Raw genomic sequence first — 21,056 nt, forward strand, 5'->3', positions numbered from 1 at the left:
GCTCCCTTCAGTGAAGGATGAGGCTGTCAAAACCAGTTTGGACAGATGTTTACCTAAGATGTCCTTAAAAGCTTCAGAAAATGGAGATTTCACACCCTCCCCAGGCAATCTGTTCTGCTGCTTAACTAGCTTTATAGTCAGAAAGTTTTCCCGCATATCTAACCTAAATCTTCTGTGCTGCAATTTCAGCCCATTACTTGCTGTCATATCCCCTGTAGATATGATGAACACTTTATTACTTTGCTCTTTGCAGCATTTCTTTAGGTACTTCTAGAGTGTTGTCATTATCCATCCCATTCCCTAGCCATCCTCCTCGAAGCTGAACAACCCTGATTCAGGCTGGTCCATCCCACTGCTTCCCAGATCTCTTGACTGTCCCTCTTTCTCTCCGGTAATTTTTAATTGAACCACACCTTCCCTGAAGTGTGGGATTTAGGTGTGGAATTGGAGGCACCATTCAATCTGAGTCACTGCAAAGATTGCGTATCTGCTGATCATAAGGGTATCCATTACTTCAGTTTTCAGGGGAGACATGTAATCCAAAGTCATCATGGTGTAAGGAGATCAAAAACAAACAGATTCCAGCAAGGAAGGTATTTAGCAGAAAACCAGCCGCTCGGTGCTGAACAGTAAACACTTCTCAGTGTTTATCTGTTGATACATTTCCTTTCCACTCAAACATCTTACATAGTATAATCACTGAGAAGTTTTCAGACTTATTTTTCAAACATGATCGTAAACTGGAAGCCCTCCTGATATATCCTGGCAGTTAAGAAAATTGTGACTTTGGTGTCTGAAACTAGGAGTCATTACCAAATTGCTTGTGTGGTGGTTTAAATTCAGGAGCAGACCATCTGGCTAATGGAAAATGTCAAGCCCTTCACCTCGAGTTTCTGTGTGTTTTTCAGTGAGATGCTCACTCAGTGCATTTATCTCTTGCAGGAATCTTCTTTATGTCTATCCTCAGAGCCTTAACTTTGCCAACCGCCAAGGATCTGCCAGGAATATCACTGTAAAAGTGCAGTTCATGTATGGAGAGGATCCAAGCAACGCTATGCCGGTGAGGAAGTACTTTGTGCTCAGTTCTGCGAGTGCCGCATGCTGCTAAGGCAAAGCACACATTGCAGCCCTAACATCCCAATGTTCAAGAAAGCCCTGCTGACATATATTTCAAACTAACAGTTTCTAGGGAATATAAAATTGTAGTAATTTAGAGCAAAGGGGGCGTATATATGGAGTTTGTCAAATAATAATAGCTAGTATTTTAACCTGAAATGTTTGCCATGGAGTCCCTGCGTTTGGAATAATGGTATGTTTGCTACAGTTTCCCAAAAAATGCCTGAGGATGATGGTTATACTTGTGTTCAAGGCCAGAAGTGGTCAGCACTGGTGAACCTTTAAGCATGAGGTGCCTTGCCTTGGGTAGGTTCTGTTGGCCTGATTTCCATGATGTTTTGTCTGTCTGTCTCTCTCTCTCTCTGGATTTTTTCTCAATTCCTAATCTTCCTGCTTTTTGCCTATCTGCAGATGAGGAATAGAGCAAAGAAATTCTCTCACTGTTATTCCTGCCTAGAGAGTCGTTACATGGATCAATTCCTCAGCTATATCCGTGTGCATCTGTAACTGGGATTATTAAAATTCCAAACTCTTCAGTGACTCAGTAAAATGTTACATAGGAATTAAGGATCAAGTAACAAGCAGTAACTGCATACAGCTGCACTGGCTGTAGCTGTGGATGGAGCTGTAAATACCTCTACAGGATTATGGAACAAATTCTTGGCACAATATAACAGGGGGATTTTTGTTTGTTTGTTTTTTTGCAGGTCATCTTTGGCAAATCTAGCTGTCCTGAATTTTCCAAAGAAGCATACACAGCTGTAGTGTATCACAACAGGTAAAAAACAAGATAGTTTATAAAAAGGCATGGGTCCCTGTGGATAGTATAATTCCAACCAGAAGGAGCTTTAGCAGTATGAGTGTGGAGTAACTCAGTAGTGAATCTGTCTCCATGTTATTTAATAGTGGCCATCTACACAGCACCTAAAACAATAACTGCAGTGTCAGGAGATACTGTAGTTAGAGCTCTGCAGTGACGAGCAGCCTGAGTCTTTGGTTACTTTGGTACAAATCAAGATCACTGTGCCAGAAGCCAGGATCCCAAGCACTTAACCAAACTCAACAGGTGCTATAAATACCTGCTTCAAGTCAGGCATGAAGATTTATGTTGCAACACTCATGTCTGTGTGCTTTGTTAATTTGCTGAATTATTAGGTACTCAGAGCTGTTCAGACCATAGTTACAAATTAGAAATATTTTCACTTGAAAATGATTTCACTGCCGCTGGCTAAGGAGTGCTGAATCTAGCCTTAACATGTCTGCTGCTGTGCTTGTAACTGTACCAGGGGAGGACCTTCATCTCTCAGGTCCGTGTATCTGGGCATGCCAGGTTTGCTGTAATGAAATAGAATTTAATCCTATTTGAGTTTCTGGAGCAGGTTACAGAGCAAATTCCTCTGCAAGCTAAATTTCCTTTGGAAGAAATTGGCTATTTCTGAAGGAAGCCATGGTTGACATGCTATGTGTGCAGGATGGACAAGACCATGACGTGATATAAAAATGAGCTAAATGGACAGTTTAGATACAGAAAATAGAAGAATGACACTGTTCCTTTCAGTAGTGACAAGATAGGGCATAGCCAATGATGCCTAGATCTCACATACAGGTCTAGTGTCTCTGTATCTTTTCAGTTTAAACAATTGGGAATTCAGAATCACAATAAAATCCTTACAAGGAGTTTTTTGTTTGTTTGTTTTCTTTTGTAGAAAGTGTTCTTAAATAACTTTATTTACTCCTGTTGTAGGATCAATAGGTTCCTATTGTAGGGTCATTTTTCAGTTGCTCATAGTATACACTTTCATTTATCCTTTGTATTTTCATGAAACAAACAAAAGAAATCCTTAAGAAAAATAAGCATATTCTTAATGGTTTATACTAAACATGAAAAATACCTTGGAACCTAAAGACAGTTTTGAAAACAAGCTCAATAATGATGAATTTTGGTATGTTTATCCTAATTACTTACATACTGTTTTACATACCTAGACTGAAAAAAGAAAAGCAGTTGTCCAATTTTGAGATGCCATTGGTGTTTAAAATCCCATATATCTCAGCAAAGCTGGGAAAACTGCTAGAAGATATTGTAAGTATTTTTCTGGATTGGAAATACATACTGCAAGTTTTTCCAATTCTTGGCAATCAGAAAGTGAAGTTTTTCCTCCCTTGAGATAGTCCATATTCCTTCCTTCCAGATGCTTTAATTCTAAGGATTCCATCTCAAGTGTATGATAGAAACAAGTCTAAGACACCCTGTTTTTATTGATACTCATTGATGTCTGCTCTCTGCACAGGTCGCCTGATTTTCATGAGGAAATCAAGATTAAGCTTCCAGCCACTTTAACGGATCATCACCACCTGCTTTTCACATTCTACCATGTCAGTTGCCAGCAAAAACAAAACACTCCCCTGGAAACTCCGGTTGGATACACTGTGAGTGTCTTTTCATCTTTTGTGCTTCAACACAACATGCATTCATAGTGCATTTTTTTACAATTCATTTAGCATGACATGTACATCGTTATATAATTTTATAATTGTTGCATTTTGGAGTAACTGTGTTTTTAAGTAAGGAAAGATTCAATGAGAAATTGAATCCTGCAAATTTCAAGAAAGCCTTAAGAAGTTAGTGTTTTTGTTTGGCCTTTTTAAAATTCCTTCCCTTTTAAATTCTCCTTAAAGTGGATACCAATGCTTCAAAATGGACGGTTAAAGACGGGTCAGTTCTGCCTACCTGTTTCACTGGAAAAACCACCACAGGCTTATTCGGTGCTTTCTCCAGAGGTGAGTTTTTCTTCATGCTGAAAATCCACCAGGAAGTACTCCTGTCAAAAATGTGGGAGAATGTATGCGTACAATTATATACAGGTGTGTGCGTGTGTATTTTTGACTTCTAGGTTATCTCTTTCTTAAATGCTGCTAAGTTTTGATGGGTGTGTGTGTGTGTGTGTGTGTGCTCTGACAGTAAAATAAAAATGAATGACAATAGTTATTAGAAGCACCTGCTTCCTGTCACTTAGTAGTTTACTAGTTTATCTTTCTGTTAACCTACAGGTGCCACTTCCTGGAATGAAGTGGGTAGACAATCACAAAGGTGTTTTCAGTGTAGAAGTTGTTGCTGTATCCTCCCTCCATACTCAGGTAAACATCGAGAGCAATTATTTTATCATAGGGAGCCTGGTAATAATTTGACAATGATTTGTACAATTCAAAATCTGAAATGTAAGGTGGTGAGTTGTTTTCACTGATCATTTTAGTCTGTTTTGTTAAGTGTCAGAATGCCATTTTGATACTTCATATATATTTTATTTGTGCTATAATTGGTGACATGATTTCAGTGAACTTCTGCCTGTTTCATGAAGAATACTGTTTTATAATCAGTCACACAGCCTGTGGGAACTGCTAGTTAGTCCTGAAAACTTTTCAACCCATTGGATAATTAGACAAACGAGCAGAGCTTTAAAAGATTTTGAGTTCCAGCTAACTTCAATGTTAAATGGCCAAATAGAAGGCCACAAATCCACAAAAAACAGAGTTGCTGTGGGAGGTTCTTGCTGATAATTCATTTTTGCTTGTGTGTAGGACCCTTATCTTGACAAGTTCTTTGCACTTGTCCATGCTCTGGATGAGCACATGTTCCCTGTGCGAATAGGGGACATGAGAATTATGGAAAACAACTTGGAAAATGAACTGAAGAGCAGCATTTCAGCTTTAAATTCCTCTCAACTGGAGCCGGTAGTGCGATTTCTTCATCTCCTGCTTGACAAACTGATTCTTCTGGTAGTAAGACCTCCTGTCATTGCAGGCCAAATAGGTATTCTATTTAAATTTTATAGAGAATTTCATAACTGAGAGTTCACACTTCCGCTTCCATTGTATATATGTAAAAATAATAAAGTCCATTTTTATGGTTTATTTTTGATACTGCTAATATATTATGTATCTTCAAAATAAAACATACTGGCATCCAGATCAGTGGTGATAGATACAGGAGCAGTAGTTAATACAAAGGTTTTAAAAAATGACTTATAGTTTGGACATCCAAGAGACACCAGAAGGGGGCCTGAATTTCCAGGAACTGGATGCTCAGCACTTTCTTACCACTGGAACCTGATATGGTGTCTCTATACAGACACTCAAAAATTAAGGTTTCCAACCTCACTGGTTACCTTGGAAAATCTTGGAGTAGGTGAGATAACGGGTGATACATGCTTCTGTACTTATTGTGGATCTGATACACTTTTAGAACAGATGTTTTTTCAGAGACAAGATGGAATTGTCCTTTTTGATAAACTGTATATTTTGGCTGAAAGTTAAATGGAGGGAGATGTTTAACTGAGAAAAATATGGTGAACATCCAAAGGATTTTATCTGTTATTTAAGCAAGGACTTGATCTTGCTACCAGCTACACTTATCTTCTTGTTCAGTTGTTTACTAGACCAGCTGAGAAATGCTTGCTATACCCTGACAGACTTCACTGCTTATAATTTAGAAGGTGGATGAAATGCACATTTAATATTTGATTGTGGCTTCTACTGAAGTTTAAAATGAACTCCTCGCTTACTACTTTCAGTTAACCTGGGCCAAGCATCTTTTGAAGCAATGGCATCAATTATAAACAGACTTCACAAAAACTTGGATGGGAACCAGGACCAGCACGGCAGGAACAGCCTTCTTGCTTCCTATATTTATTACGTTTTTCGCCTACCAAATACCTACCCGAATTCACCATCACCAGGTAGCCCTTTCTTTTTTCTTTGCTTCTTGTCACACTTTGTTACAAGCAAGCAGAAAGCGCTTGCTGGTTGGATACACTGAGATCCAACTGTTGGTTCCATGCCAAGTCCTGTTATTAACGTTACTTATGATCCAGTGTAGTCATTGAAAAGCTTGATTTATTGTAGTTAGCAATGTCAGAGGTTTAACTGTTTAAATTATGGTAAAACACATTTTTTTAACTTGTTTTTTTGTGGTAAGTAGGGGGATGCAGTACAGTCTACACTTGTCCTGCCTACTAGTCTCCTTGAGTACTTTAGAACTTTTAAACAGTTCCAGAAAAAATAATGCAGTGGCAAAGGAGTGAAAATACTTGAAAATAGGTGTCTGGATGGAAGGAGGAGACCACAGAAAACTGGCTTTTGGAAAAACATCTTGTTATCGAGACAAACTGCTTCTTACTTGAAGTGGAACACGTATGAGGGGTTTGGGATGGCTATGTACTTCAAACTGCCTTGTTCTTCAGTGGTTTTGCAATCTGGGGTCTGGCAAATAATGCCTTTAGCTCAAAACAAATCTCTGAAACCACAGGGAGTTTTCTGCTTCCCACAGATGACTGAAAAAAATAGTATGTTAATGCCATCCCTTTTTCCCAGCCTCTTTGAAGAGCCAGGCAGAGGAAGGCATGGGAGGTGTCACAGCTGCTTTTAATCACTGAAAGATTTCCTTGCTTAGGTGGACAGTTGCAGCAAAGCTGTGCAGAGCAGCATGGGTTCAAGGCTTTGCTGATGTGACAGGGTGTTCCTTCTTGTGACTCTGTAGGTCCTGGTGGCTTAGGGGGATCAGTGCATTATGCCACCATGGCTCGATCTGCTGTCCGGCCGGCGAGTCTTAACCTGAACCGCTCACGCAGCCTCAGCAACAGCAACCCCGATATATCCGGGACCCCCACGTCGCCAGACGATGAAGTTCGCTCCATCATTGGCAGTAAGGTATGAACACACTCCTGAGGGTCTTGCAGGAACTTCAGCATCCTTTATTTAATCATTAAAGAAATAATGGGGAAGCTTGAGTGTTTTTCCTGTTAAAAGAAAACGCTTATGGCCCCTTCTCAAGGTTTTTTTCTGATAGTTGCTGATAACATATTTGGAACTCCACTCTCTGAAATTTGTGATTTCTCTGTCTGTGACTTGCTAGACACCATCCTGCTAGTGTTACTTTCCCAAGCGTAGTGGCTAGGGGCAAGAGTCCTTGTGGATTTGTCTTCCCAAGACCAGCAGAATATGAGGGGTTTAACCAGCAGAGTTTTCATGTGGCCAGCAGCCATATCCTCTTAACCAGTTGTTATGTCTCTCCAAAGCTTGCACTGCTTACCTTGTCACCCTGTGATCCCAATCTTACCTTCCAAACCAAAACTCTTCCTTTTCTTCTGCATTCAGCACTAACATCTACTCAAATACTTCCTGTGCTACTTACGTCCAGAGCAGGTATGTGCAGAAATCCTAGTCCCTGCCTGCACCAGCAAGGATTTCACATGGTTAGAAAAAGAGCCATAGTCTGGCCAGCTGAGCTGCAGCATAAGTTTATAGCATGCTGATTCCAAACCTCCTTTGATTCCCCACATCTTTATTACTGGCTAAAAGTGACCTTCCAGTGAAGGTGGACAAAGCAGCTCAGAGTGCCTGAGGGTCTTGCCTCAGCTGCTGACTGCTCCATATCTATATTTATGGCACTTGGCCTCGGATGTGGTCTGCTTTGGGAAGATAGTTGCCTGGCCTTCCTGTGTATTCAATAGAAGAAAATTCTCAAAAGATAATTTATGCTACACGAGATCTGATTTGCCTCTGAAATTCCTGTCCCTCTCTGCTGGCTGCAGAGTACCTAGGGTGACTTCAGTTCCAATCTGAGCACTTCAATTTTATGCCTAAAATAGGTGGGATGAGGCAGGCCAAACCTTTATATTGGTGCAAATCTCTTACTATAGAAGAGTGCTTTACTTTGTTTAGGGGGTTGAATTTTTTTATATATACTTATTTTTAATTAATTATAATTTACACCAAAATGGAACTGTTTTCTTGTTTTTTTTTTCTGTGTGCTTTTTTTTTTTTCCCAAAAAATAAATTATTTAGTAAAGTCCTCAGGCTGACCAGACAGGCTTAACATTCATTGGTCTTGTGTTTTACAAGAACAAGAAAAACATTGTTTGAGAAAGAAGTCACCACTTTTAAATGAGTAATGGCACAATTTGCTCACCAACTATGAAACTGAAGAAGTGTGGATAGGCAAATCATTATTTCTTACATCAAAGTGTGGACTTAGAAGACTTTAAAGAATTTGAAGACTGCTTTGATATCTTGCTAATTAATTAAGCAGCCGTGACCTTTAGTGAAATGCCACAGGCACTAATATGCATATGGAATTTACACAGGATATCAGAAGTTTAACATGTGCTGACTTAGTGAATGTCACAGCAGAAAATGAAGAGAAATTTTCTTCTGAAGATACATGCCAGACCTTAAAAAAAAAAAAAAAAAAAAAAAAAAAAACTAATGTATGGATAGCTTAGTAGGGAAGTTTCCTTTGGAATAATCTGAACATCAGCTATTAGGCTCAGTCGAAATATACAGATTTTTAATTAAATGTTACTATTTCTCCTTGTTTAAGTAATCAACATATATGAGAAATTTCTTGAGATGTAAAATGAATACAAATGTGTAAAATTTCATATTCTATTTCTCCAACTAATGATTTAGGCACATATTTCCAAATAGAGCACCTACACATTAAATTACAATCTGTCATAGGAGGCTTTCTGTTTTGAAAAAGAGCAAATAATATTTGTTTGATTGAAGTCATTGGAGTTGAGTCTTTATTCGGTTTTGTTGTAAAATATTCCATAATTTGGGAAAACTTACTTTAAGTCATCTCTATATAAGCTTCTTTCTTAATTCAGAAAATCCAAACAATCATCTCTTTCACAGGATGTACAAGACTACAGCACGTTATCTTAATAAAGGAGACTTTAGGCCTGTCACTTATTTTGCCTTCACTTTTGAATGCGGCCATTTAAATTTTATTACCTACTAAAGCAAATCTATTAAAGTGTCTAAAACGAGCTATGATGAGATTTTACACTTTGAGTGTTTCTAAAACACTGGAGATGAACTTGTAAACTTTGAAGTTACGCTGATAGTCAAGAATCACTCTTTGTTTTTGACAGAGGGGAGAAAGAAGAATCTCTTTTCAGATTTTTACAAATTGATGCCTGCTCCTGTCAACATTGTATATGGTTTATTTTATACTCAGGACCAATTCAGTGGCATGATTAGAAAGCATATGAGGAGACATGTGAGTGTTATAAAAGGACATTTTCAAAATGAGTCCGAATGGATGACCTTAGTTCTGTGTTCTGCCAAGTCCTTTGGACTTCCATTCACTTTGAGCAAAATCGGGCATGTTTATGTGTCTGAGCAAGACAGAGAGCTATAATTTGTTTCCTCTAAAAATTATCTGAGATGAAAACACTCTGTGTGCTCAGTATTTTTTTTTAATTCCGTATCTTAAGCAAAATTTTAGCACTGCTGTACTCTATACAGAGGATAGCTCAGTAGATTAATGATTTAAATCATATGTTACTGATTTCAAGTTTGATCACAAATATTCCTGACTTTGGAGCAATTCAGGTGACAAAGTAGTTGGATTTTTTTTTCCTTCTTTCTGTCTTGAGAGGAGAAGGGAAAGGACAGAGAAGGGAGCAGATCTGCGAAAGAAAAACTTCTCTTGAAAAGCAGGTCCTGGAAAATATGGATCCTCCTTCTCCTATTGGTGAAAATGCCCAAATCTTTTTCACAGGCTTAACTCTGCCAAGAGTCCTGGATTTTTATTTTATGGAAAGGAGACCCTGTGAGAGCTGAGACTCTCTTCAAAGCTTCTCGCTGTTTCTGCGGCAGTTGTAGAGCTTGTGAACTGTGGGTATCAGGTGGTCTGTATCAAAAGTGTTGGAAACCACACGAACATCCTGTGGTTTCCGTATCTGTGCACCAGTTTCCTTTTTCACATTGTTGTAAATCTGAACTGTTTTCATCGACTGAAGTGGGGTGTATTTATCTTGATTGAAATGAGAGCGGGATTTCCTCAGGATGAGGATAGTTTTTGAATATCCAAGAAATACAGGTAGGACAGACTGAACCAGAGCTATTGACCATATTGATGTGATGTGTGTGTGTGTGAGAGAGAGAGAGAGAGAAAGAGATGAGATAAAATAATTCTCTAGACTAAAATTTCTCAACAAATGCCTGACAATTCAGGTTGCTTTAACAGTACTAATTGATGATGTGTTTGCAGTGTATCCAGTTGGATTGCTTTATAGGACTAAACTTTGACTACTGTATGGCATGCAACATGTAATATTTCTTTCCTTTCCCAACTGCTTTCTATTACATGCCCAGGGTTTAGACCGCTCCAATTCCTGGGTAAACACTGGTGGTCCAAAAGCAGCCCCATGGGGATCCAACCCCAGCCCAAGTGCAGAGTCAACGCAGGTGGTGTCTTCAGTAGAGGTTTTTCTGGCTTTGTTTTCCGTGATGTTTCCCTGTAGAATATCTTCTTTTCAGTTTATACTCTGATTTGATGGTTTCCTTTTTTTTTTTTTTTTTTTTTCTTTCAGTCCCTGAAAGATTTATGGGCTTTATTTTAAAAAATTAGCATACTTTCCCTCACCACCTCACTGCATTGCATGAAAAACCTCAAAATATGTGACCATGTCCCCTTCTCTCATTTTGGTGGTTGCTGGTCTGTGAAATGTAAATGTTGTGACTACTCCTCCCTCCTTCCTGCCTCTCCTCCCTCCTTCCTGCCTCTCCTCCCTCCTTCCTGCCTCTCCTCCCTCCTTCCTGCCTCTCCTCCCTCCTTCCTGCCTCTCCTCCCTCCTTCCTGCCTCTCCTCCCTCCTTCCTGCCTCTCCTCCCTCCTTCCTGCCTCTCCTCCCTCCTTCCTGCCTCTCCTCCCTCCTTCCTGCCTCTCCCAGTTTTAACTTCAGGTGGAACACTTCTCTAATGGGAACATTTATCACAGTTTCATAGTTTGTCCATGTTTCCCTTTTCTTTTAATGTTGTGAACCATTTTGCCATTTTCATCAACCATTTAGTATTCATAGTCAAGCGATCCTTCATGACTGTTTGAGTGGAGTATCATTAAACCAAAATTGTTACACCTGTAAAATTCTCTCTTAAAACATGTAAATTTAAATGCTGGAACCACTGACTTGTTAGGTCCAATTGTAGCTGTTCTGTGTTGCAAAGTATGAAAACTTAAAGCAGCTTCAGTGAGAAAGACTTAACTTAGCTCATACTGCCTGCTGCTTTCCACTGCATGGTCACCTGAACGTACCTCTCAACTGTATGAATGTACCTCTCAACTTTCAAATTAACCAGGCTTCCAGAAATATTCAGACTGAATTCACTCGCACTTATGGCAAATTATTTTCAACACAAATAATAACTCCAGTAATTTTCTAATTCTTCTAATTCCCTGGACTAATAACAATGTCACTCTGTGGTACGTGTCCACTTCTTTTGTCTCTGGTGGATTGAGAGGTATGACACTGAAAGCTAGAAATATTACTTTCCTGACATATGCATGTTGATAAAATGTAATTATGGAATTTTCATGCTTTGCAGCATTGAGTGTTTTTGTGCATAAGAAAATGCAGCTATTTAAAGAGATTATATGTCTTAAAACAGTAAAAGATGTTGTCATTTTGTTTAAACTGGATCTATGAGCAAGTAATAATTTGAGAATGCATTAAAAGGTGTAAAAACAGTAAAAGTCTACAGCTGGAACAGTGTTTTTGTAAACGTACATTGTCCTTGAGCTGCAAAACCCATCCACAGCAAACTTTAATGTCCTGTCATCATTCATTCATCTCCACTCCGTAGGCTACGGATCGAAGTTGTAATCGTATGTCTTCGCACACTGAGACGTCAAGTTTCTTACAAACATTAACAGGACGATTACCAACTAAAAAGGTAGATTTCAGTGAAGACAATTGATATTGTGGGGCAGGGAGGTCAAATCATTCTAAAACCATGATGCAAGCTATTCTTTTATTTATAGCCTGATTTTTTCTGAGGTCCTTAGGAACTGCTGCTGCTGAGTACCTTTGAATACCCAAGCTTGTAGTGAATAGGAAATATTCTGACAAAGTTGAATTGGGAAGAGTAAAATGATCAGGGGTAGCATGTCTGGTTTAATGCCTGTACTGTTTGGAATTAATTTATTGCTGGCTTTCAAAAAATATGAATAGCACTGTCTAGACATGCAAGTGATACATTCTTGTGTGCAAAATTATTATGTATTAGATGGTTAGCAGTACGGATATGTTCTGACCTCAGTTATATAGGTGTTAATCCAGAGTAAATCCAGGCGGTGACTGGGAGTTGCTTTGGAAGTACAGGATGAGATTCTACTGAAGGAAATCAGAAAGACAAAATGTATTGACTCCGAATTTCAAAAATGTGATCACTGACAACTTAAGTCTGTGGTTTGGTTTTCCTGGGAAGAGAGATGAAGAAGCTAGTTCTTATCCCCACATTTCTTTCTTGCTGTTTTAAGTCCTTTTTGACAGTAAATATATCTTTGTACAAATTGCTTTATATGTCCAATTTTTTACTCCTTTTTCCTGCAAAAATCAGACCAGGCAGAAAGGTAGACTTTTAAAATAAACTCATTTGAGCACAAAACTTTTTTTTCTTTTTTTTTTTGAGGGGGGTGGAAAATTCTTTTGACACTTGAAATTCAATTTCAGAGCAAGATTCTGTGAAGCATTTCTCACATCACACATCATAACATTGTCCTTCATTGTTAGCTGGGGGTTTCTTTAAGGATTGTCACCACTGCTGTCACGTTCCCACTTATTATTTCGCTTAACCTCATTGTTTGCCACACTTCCCATGGACTGAACTACCATTTCTCATGCAGACTGTTTTTGTGAGCTGTTTTGAGACCGAGGTTAACTCTGCATTTGAATCCATGTAGCTTTTCCATGAAGAGCTGGCCTTACAGTGGGTCGTTTGCAGTGGGAGCGTGCGGGAGGCAGCCCTGCAACAGGCCTGGTTCTTCTTTGAACTGATGGTGAGCAAACTGAAAACACCTTGCTTATGGTCTTAGAATTCAAACACAGTGACAACAACTGTGCTTCCCTTCCACTACATTTCTGCAAGTGACACTATTGTAATTTATATTCCTATAGGTGAAGAGCATGGTGCATCATTTATATTTTGCTGACAAACTGGATGCGCCAAGAAAGAATCGTTTTCCTGAGCGTTTCATGGATGATGTAACTGCTTTGGTCAGCACAATTGCTGGTGATATAGTCTCTCGGTTTCAGAAGGTAATAACCAATAATTAAACTTAACTGAGGTCACTGCTCAGGCATCAGAGCTTCAGCATGTTGTGTGCTGATGCCTGGCCAGGATCTGTCTGGTAGTATTTGAGCTGGTAGTATTGCCATATTACCATACCCATACAATGTTCTTTTCATTTCCCGTATTTTTTCTTCCTTCTCTCTAGGACACAGAAATGGTTGAAAGGCTCAACACCAGTCTTGCATTTTTCCTCAATGATCTCTTGTCTATCATGGACAGAGGGTTTGTCTTTGTCCTTATTAAGACCTGCTACAAACAGGTGAATGCAGATAATTATCATTAATTAGCTGTGAGCCATAGCATCGCCTATTTCTGTAACAGAAAGGAAGCAACAGAATTCTATTATCCAGATCTTTTTATGGAGAGTGTAGTGTTCTCAGTGGTGGTTAGCATTTATGCCCTTCTGATTACACTCTTGAATTAGAAGTAATTACTTTGTAGCAAATGGACATGCCATGGGAGGGAACAATTTTTTCCTCTGCTCATCATAATTAGAAGAGTAATTGAACCAAAAATTAGAAGGAGGTGGTGTGTGGGAGCTCAGACTGTCACAGTTTGTCAGTGGGTCTCTCCTGGTATGATCATATTGATCACCAAGTCACTTCTGTCCTGAGTATCCAACAGCAAGGTCTCCTTTCCCATAAGAAGGGTTTCTACATTATGCCTTGGAAGGTTCTTTACAGCACTGTAGCAGGGGAACCACAAAGTTTTGTTTTGACACTGCTCTAGATTCTGATGCATTTTATTGTAAGGGCCAAGGACAGCAATAATGTTTGAACTTTGTTGCCTACTGTGCTGCATCTTTGGCCTGTTAATCCATCACAAAGTGTACAGTCCTGATTCTCACAAGCTCCTGCTGAAGTCAGTATGACATAGATATCATGTGTGAAGTACGTGATTCCTAATTTGCTTATGTAAATTGTCTGTTAAATATTTCCTGTGTAGGTGTATGTGCTAGTAGTTGGGATGGGTATGGCTACTGCTCATCAAAAGTAGAAACTGTAACACAAAGAAGTAATACAAATGTGCCTATTAAGTGACATCAAACTCTTTAGTTTGGCTATTGTTGCTGTGGAAGAGAGAGCAGTGATGGGCAAAATGGGACTGGAGCTGCATTTGTAATGTGTTGTGGTCCTAACTGGAGTGTTATGCATTGAACTTGCCAGGTGTCTTCAAAGCTGTATTCCTTAACAAACCCAAGTAACCTGGCGTCTCTGAGGCTGGACTTCCTTCGCATCATCTGCAGCCACGAGCACTATGTCACCTTGAATTTGCCTTGCAGCTTGCTCACACCGCCTGCATCTCCGTCACCATCTGTGTCTTCAGCAACTTCCCAGGTACGCTGTGACATTGTGTGGAAATGCAAGCTGAGCTTTGTTCTGAGTCTTGTGAGGCTTCTCTTATTGAAAAAAGGCCAGTATTCTCTTTGTAGTGTCTACACATCTTTCTCTCCCTTAGACCTAGTCCCTTCCCATATTGACAAAGGCATGAACCTAAATGAGGCATTACAGAGAAGACTTTGACCAGTTTTACCCTTTTCTCACAAAACAAATTGTTATCTACCCAGAAAAGGTAGTTTGAATTAACATGTGTGTTATTCAAGCGGATTAATTAGTTCCAAAATAAAGTAAACTAAATCAAATTAAAGCCATCTTAAGCCTGAATTACAGCATCCATGCCTGTGCTAAAAGTTTAACTAATCCACTTTTAAAGGTTATTTGGCTTAACTTCCCTAAGTACTCTGCTGTAGGTGAGAAGGTAATAATGACAAACAGAGTTAAAGGAAGAGTTAGTCAGCTTGTGTGTATTAAGCAGATGTACTTAAATTCAAAGAAAAGAGGGAAGAGGGAATTTACATGGAAGTGTCTTCAATTCTGAATACTGTTCTACAGTATTTTATAAGCTTTAATTCTTCATGTTCTCAGGGACGCCGTTATGCAATTTCTGAAACTTGATTTTTTTCACAGAGTTCTGGGTTCTCCACAAATGTCCAAGACCAGAAGATTGCAAATATGTTTGAATTGTCTGTGCCTTTCCGCCAACAGCATTACTTGGCTGGGCTTGTGTTAACAGAACTGGCTGTCATTTTAGATCCTGATGCAGAAGGGTAAATCTTTACATTATTTTTTCCCCAAGCATTTTGTGTTATTCCAAGTAAAATGGTGGGTGCCAAGCAAGTTCCACACTGTGGCCAGAGTTGATTTAAACTTAAAAGCTGAGATGTTAAGAAATCAGTTCCATAGCTCTTAAGAATCCTCTACACTCCCTGCCCCTTATGTTTCTTACTTTCTTAGTTCTGACTGTATAAATGTGATTCCAGTCACATTTTTCCAACTGAGAAGGAAGGGAAGAGATTCCTTTTGGGGCCTCCGGCTGGCTACAGTGTCACCTGTGGAGCTCTAAGAGGAAAATAGCTTTTCTCAGTTGTAACAAGAAAAAAAAATGTTCAACATTAAGGAATTCTTTGTTGCTAATGGGCTTTTCAGTGTTGTTATGCATTCCCTGTGGGGTCCTCCCAGCTTTTTAGGAACAAATTATGTGTTGATGAGGCCTCTATGGATAACATGAATTGAGTCCAGCATGCAGGGTTTGTGGATGACCTGCCAAGCCCGTGCAGCAAATAATTTTTGAAATAGGAATGTGATTGTGACATCCAGTCTGTTATTTACATTATTTAGGGCTATATTCTGTCTTTCCCATTTCAAATGCATTTCAATGGAAAGTAATGGTTCCTTGTATGTTCCTAAGTTCTCTCAGAGGCTTTTTTTCCAGGATGGATCCAGAAATATCAGCAGAGTCAACAAATGCTGATAATTTATAGATAAGTCTGTTGTTTTAGAGATCCTAGAAGTGTGGATTTCCATTAATTCTTTCCTACTGTAAAAGCAAGTGATGCCATAAATTGAAATATTTTCTTTTATATGTACATAACACACTACAATCCCATTCCTTTGGCCAGAAACAGAAAAAGCAGCAAATGTTTCCTCCTTCACACTGTCTGCAGGAGTTCTTCTGTAGCATAGCCACATCTTGCTCACTAGTTTGAAATCCAATTCTCTCTCATCATATTTGCTCCTGTTCTTCACACACTTTCTGTTCTCACCTAATTTGCTTCCTGATCCCTCCCTTGGGTCTGGGTCTGTGTCCAGCTGCACAGAGGAACTGTCACTGTGATCTTACTGCTGTCCCCTGGAGACACTGCTCTCTGACACCCTAACTTAACAAAGGAAACCCACTGAATTCTGTGATACCTGTTCAGCTCTGGGGACATATTTTAGTCAAAGCTCCTGATTTTTTGTGGAGACCTTTAACCTTGTACCTGTCATGCGTTTATTTGTTACAGTTTTGCAGAATAATCTCTCAGTTGCGGCTCATTAATTGTTCTCTGTCCTCAACCTTCTACCTTTGCTTATGTAGAGAGTTTTTGGAGGAGAGCAGCAAAAATTCAAAGGTTATTTGGAACTGGTACCCTGTGCTATGTATATGTGGCTCTGTTCTTGTCAGCTGCGTATAATAATCTCAGCCAGAGATCTACCTTTGGGACTGGTCAGAAGAATTGCAATGAAAAAAGGAAGTAGAGTAGGAATTAATACATGTAAGTGTTGGGAGCCTCAGACTTTAAATGTTCTTTGGTCCAATAGATCCACCGGGTAAAACAAACCACTCTGTTCAGATCTGCCCTTTCCTGCCTGTGAAGAGCTTTAAAGGTCAGACAGGGTCATTAGCTGATAATTAGTATAGAACTCAGACATGCTTGTTAGTAAAATGTTTTCATCACCACCATATTCCCCTTTGGAAAAACCTTGAACTTCTTCCTAGTTGCATCATCCTGCAATAGGAATGAGGAAGGATATTTGTTTAATTTTTATTGTGTCAGAGGCTTACCTGGCCTCTTGATAGTGATACAGAACTTTGAGACTCTTTTTTCCCCTCTCCTTCATCATCTTTGTTCCATTAGCAGAATATCCTGAAGTTTAGCTTACATCTTTTACAAGAGCTATTTGAATTCCTGTGGGAATTTTGTTCTTGTGAAGTTCTTGGGGAAGAAAAGACTTTGCAATGTCTTTGCAATTGTCTTTGCAATGACCCCCCAGTGTCTCAAGGGGGTACTTTAATTAGATTCCGTCGCGCTATGTGCTGCGCACAGTCTATGCAGTTCAAAGCACTTGATGTCTGAAAGATGAGCCAACATGTGGATTAAGCAAGCAAGTTGAATTTGGCAGTTGGAGAATGAGGAAGAAAGAATGAATCCAAGCAACTATATCCTTAACAGATTGTCTTAGCTATGCTAAGACACATGTGCTAAACTGTACTGTAATGCTTTGATTATTAATCAGTAATAATTTTATTGCTTAATAATTGCTTATAATTTCCATTCTGCACCTGTTGACTGATGTTACAGAACACAAGTGAGAAAAGCAGAATTTGGCCCTCATATTTGGTGTCAAAAGTCAGTATTCCAGAAGTGAACAGTGTTGACACAAAGTCATGCCAGGGCTGAGGTAGAAGTGAGACTAGTTGGAGAGCAACAAGATCAGTTCATTGCGTTATCAGCCAAGAAGACTGGGGAGTTGTATTTTCTCCTCTCTGATATGGATCCATCTGCCACCATCACTATACCTACTGTATTTTGGAAAATGTGAAAAGAAGCCCATGTAGCCCTAGGTTTTAAATACACTGCTTGCTCTGAGTGCATTTCCCTTGTAGGGAGGTTCCTTTTTAAACTATTACAAACCCAGCTTAAATGCCTCTCCTTCAGAACAATACAAAGACTTTCGTTTAACCTTGACTTGAATGTGAGCCAGTCATGCAATTAAGCATTTCCTTCCTCTAGTTGCTTAGGGTCTCATTGATAATATAAACAAGCAAATGTGGGATCTCATTACAGCCTCATTAAAAATACAGAAAAGAAGTGCAGCTACAACTAGGGTCACAGTCCTTCTAACCTCTACTGGTCTCCCTGTAATCACTTTAGACCCCTTGACAATCCAGTCAGAAACTCTCACCTTTTTTTTAACCAGAACTCAACTCTGCTTTTCAGGTAAAGTGGATACTGCCTGAAATTCAGCACCTGTTTTAATACCTCAGGTCTGAACACTGAAGCTTATGTTTTGCTAATGCATAATGTATGAGCTTCCTTGGCTGCTTCGTGCATGGGGTAAAGTTGTCTTACTGGACTGGTTTGCCTACAGAAGCAAATAGTTACAGACATACATGCTATTTGCTCTGTGAGAGTTTTGCCTCTGTGTGGTGGCTGAGGGAATTGGAAAGGGGCTGAGCGAGCTCTTGGGAGATTCAGAGTCAGTGGTTTTAAGGCATGAGCACGAAATAGGCTCAAGCAAGGTGCCCTGTGAAAGAGAGTCGAGTTTGGGCTCTGCCATCTCCGGCATCTTAATAATGAAGGACACCTTTTGGGAGGGATTTTTTTTTCCTTCTGCTCCTCCATTTCTTTTGGAAATCTTATAATTACAAATATTGATCTGTAGTCTTCTGTTGTGGTTGAACAACTGCATGGGGGTTCAGGGAAGTGAAGTGGAAACTTCCTGATGATTTGTTAAAAGGGATGTTCTGTCTTGAGACAGTTGCTCTCTGTAAATATTGCTAGTTTCACTAAACCCACTGTCCTCTCAAGTTTCTCCTCCTGTCTTCCATGTTCCCCAAGTTCTCCTGAATGTTCTTCGGTAGACTTGATTTGTCAGTGTACCGGGAGTTCGGGGTTTTGTTCTTGAACAGAAAATGTGAGAACCTTAGCATTATATTGGGTCTGATTGTGCACATCAGCAAAGAGTTTTTGTACATTTTATAAGATATAATCAAAATTACTCCTGAAGTGCAGGCCAATTTGTGAAAGTCAGCCATTTGGAAAATCTGTGGGAGCAAGGAGTACTGTGTAATAACAGTTTATGTCAAGTTAAAAATAAAAGCCGGGGTTTTTTTGAAGCCACTTAGTTACAAAGTATCGTTTGCTTTGAAGGTATTAACTAATCTGTGTGACCCAACTCTCTCTTAACAGTTTATTTGGATTGCATAAGAAGGTCATCAATATGGTACACAATTTACTGTCCAGTCACGACTCGGATCCTCGGTACTCTGACCCGCAGGTAAAGGCCCGGGTGGCTATGCTGTATCTACCTCTGATTGGCGTGATCATGGAAACCGTGCCTCAACTCTATGACTTTACAGGTATTTTGTGTTCTATGCTTTGAGTGTATTCTCAGTTACTTGTAAGATTTGGTTGCTTTTGTTCTAAAATTGAACAAACAAACCCTTCACCGTTGAATAGGATTGTTACTATTTTGAAAGTGTGGTAACTTTGATGTGTTTTCACATCAATTTCCTAAACTGTATGTACAAAATGTATCCTTGGTAACTTCAACAGTCAAGAGCTGCATGAAAAGCAGGTATTGCGTTTTAGTTTACTTTTGGATGGTGAATGAATATGCTTGGTCACCTCCCCCTGGCCTGTTTAAAAATTGGCCCATATACTGTACAATAGCCATAACCCTTCCATAGGATAAGCAAAGTTCCTCCTCTTCCTTCTAGTCTGTGCTGTATTGGTAGTGCTTCTCAGGACTGCCCAACACAGTGTCCTGAAGAGCAATGGACATTATTCGTATCAGGGCAAGGAAATAATCTGGAAAAACCTGGAATATGGAGTTGTCTTCTAAGTCTTTTGAGCTCAATAAAATGAGGAAACTCCAAGGAAAGAATTGGGGTGAACTGTTCAAAGAGGGATAAGGTCAGAAGGATTCTAGGTACTGAGGTTTTTCGGTCACTTTTGTAAATTGTTACTGTTGCTTTGCATAACTTCAAATAATAGTTCTGTTTACTTGCAGGACCAAATGAGTGTGATGTTGCTTAGTTTGCATTTCCAGACAGTTCAGTGAAATTAGCACTGTGGAGGGAGGCTGTGGAGAGAAACTTTGAATTTGGGGATTAACTGCGTTGTGTGTGTTTCTTGGCAGAGAGTCACAATCAGCGAGGGAGGCCGAGCTGTGTCGCTGCAGAGGATTATGAAAGCGAGGGTGGAAGTATGATAAGCCAGACAGTTGCCATGGCCATTGCAGGAACATCAGTCCCTCAGCTCACCCGGCCCAGCAGTTTTCTACTCGCCTCATCGGTACAAAACTATCCCTCCCTATTCCTTGACCCTCAGGCTGTGTCAATAAGCAAATATTTACATGTGCACGCCCTGTAGGAGTGATCACCGAGCAGTGGGGACTGATAGCAGCTTGCAGCTGGGTTTTGTACAGGGAGGCAGAGGGTGAAAAAAAACAAGGTGGAACAGATCACATTTGCATGGGGTTGTGCCTGATTTGGAGGGAGTGCAATAAAATGCCAAAAAGGAATAAAAATCAACAAAGCTCAGAAAATGGAAGAATTCTCTTTCCTGATAAAGATTTTAACCCTTTCTGAAAAAAAGTCTGATAAAAGTTCTGCAAAGTGCAGTAGTCATTTTATGTGAATTGCAATAGTTATTATAGGTTCCAAGCCCTGCCACATTCCTATCACATCTAAATCCCATGCAGTTGAAAACATAGATGGGCCATTCCCCTTATTCTCTCTGTCAGGGAGGGAACCTCCTGATTCTAGTAGCAGACGGGTACTCCCTGCCTCAGACCTCCCTGCTCACAGCAGACCCCTCTGAGGTATTGGGTTGCTAAAGAGAAATGTGTGTCTCCTGGTTGTTGGTAAAAATTCCTTCTATCTGGTAATTAGTAGCCCAGGGTGGTAGCTGATACAGATCTTTTTATGATGATTGAAGTGTCTGGGCATGAAACCCCATGTAACTAACTGTCTTGA

General features: G+C 39.6%; 1 protein-coding gene across 8 annotated transcripts in view; it reads left to right on the top strand.

The window, feature by feature from the left end:
• The window catches only part of DOCK7 (dedicator of cytokinesis 7), a 101,931-nt gene that overhangs the window by 56,399 nt on the left and 24,476 nt on the right, over positions 1–21,056 (top strand). For 3 of the 8 annotated variants that reach the window (XM_088522407.1, XM_088522408.1, XM_088522409.1), the window contains exons 15-31: positions 943–1,060; positions 1,824–1,894; positions 3,408–3,546; positions 3,796–3,897; positions 4,168–4,254; positions 4,696–4,927; positions 5,688–5,852; positions 6,653–6,822; positions 10,279–10,371; positions 11,766–11,855; positions 12,865–12,960; positions 13,079–13,219; positions 13,399–13,512; positions 14,420–14,590; positions 15,221–15,360; positions 19,267–19,436; positions 20,219–20,373. In XM_088522407.1, the coding sequence (XP_088378533.1) occupies positions 943–1,060; positions 1,824–1,894; positions 3,408–3,546; positions 3,796–3,897; positions 4,168–4,254; positions 4,696–4,927; positions 5,688–5,852; positions 6,653–6,822; positions 10,279–10,371; positions 11,766–11,855; positions 12,865–12,960; positions 13,079–13,219; positions 13,399–13,512; positions 14,420–14,590; positions 15,221–15,360; positions 19,267–19,436; positions 20,219–20,373 (2,254 nt within the window). The remainder of the gene's footprint in view (positions 1–942; positions 1,061–1,823; positions 1,895–3,407; positions 3,547–3,795; positions 3,898–4,167; positions 4,255–4,695; positions 4,928–5,687; positions 5,853–6,652; positions 6,823–10,278; positions 10,372–11,765; positions 11,856–12,864; positions 12,961–13,078; positions 13,220–13,398; positions 13,513–14,419; positions 14,591–15,220; positions 15,361–19,266; positions 19,437–20,218; positions 20,374–21,056) is intronic. The other 5 variants (XM_088522410.1, XM_088522412.1, XM_088522414.1 and 2 more) reach the window with 3 other exon arrangements.

Source organism: Tinamus guttatus, unplaced genomic scaffold, assembly GCF_059628265.1.
Source record: "Tinamus guttatus ecotype Peru unplaced genomic scaffold, ASM5962826v1 Tinamus_guttatus_pri_ptg000153l, whole genome shotgun sequence".
NCBI lineage: Eukaryota > Metazoa > Chordata > Aves > Tinamiformes > Tinamidae > Tinamus > Tinamus guttatus.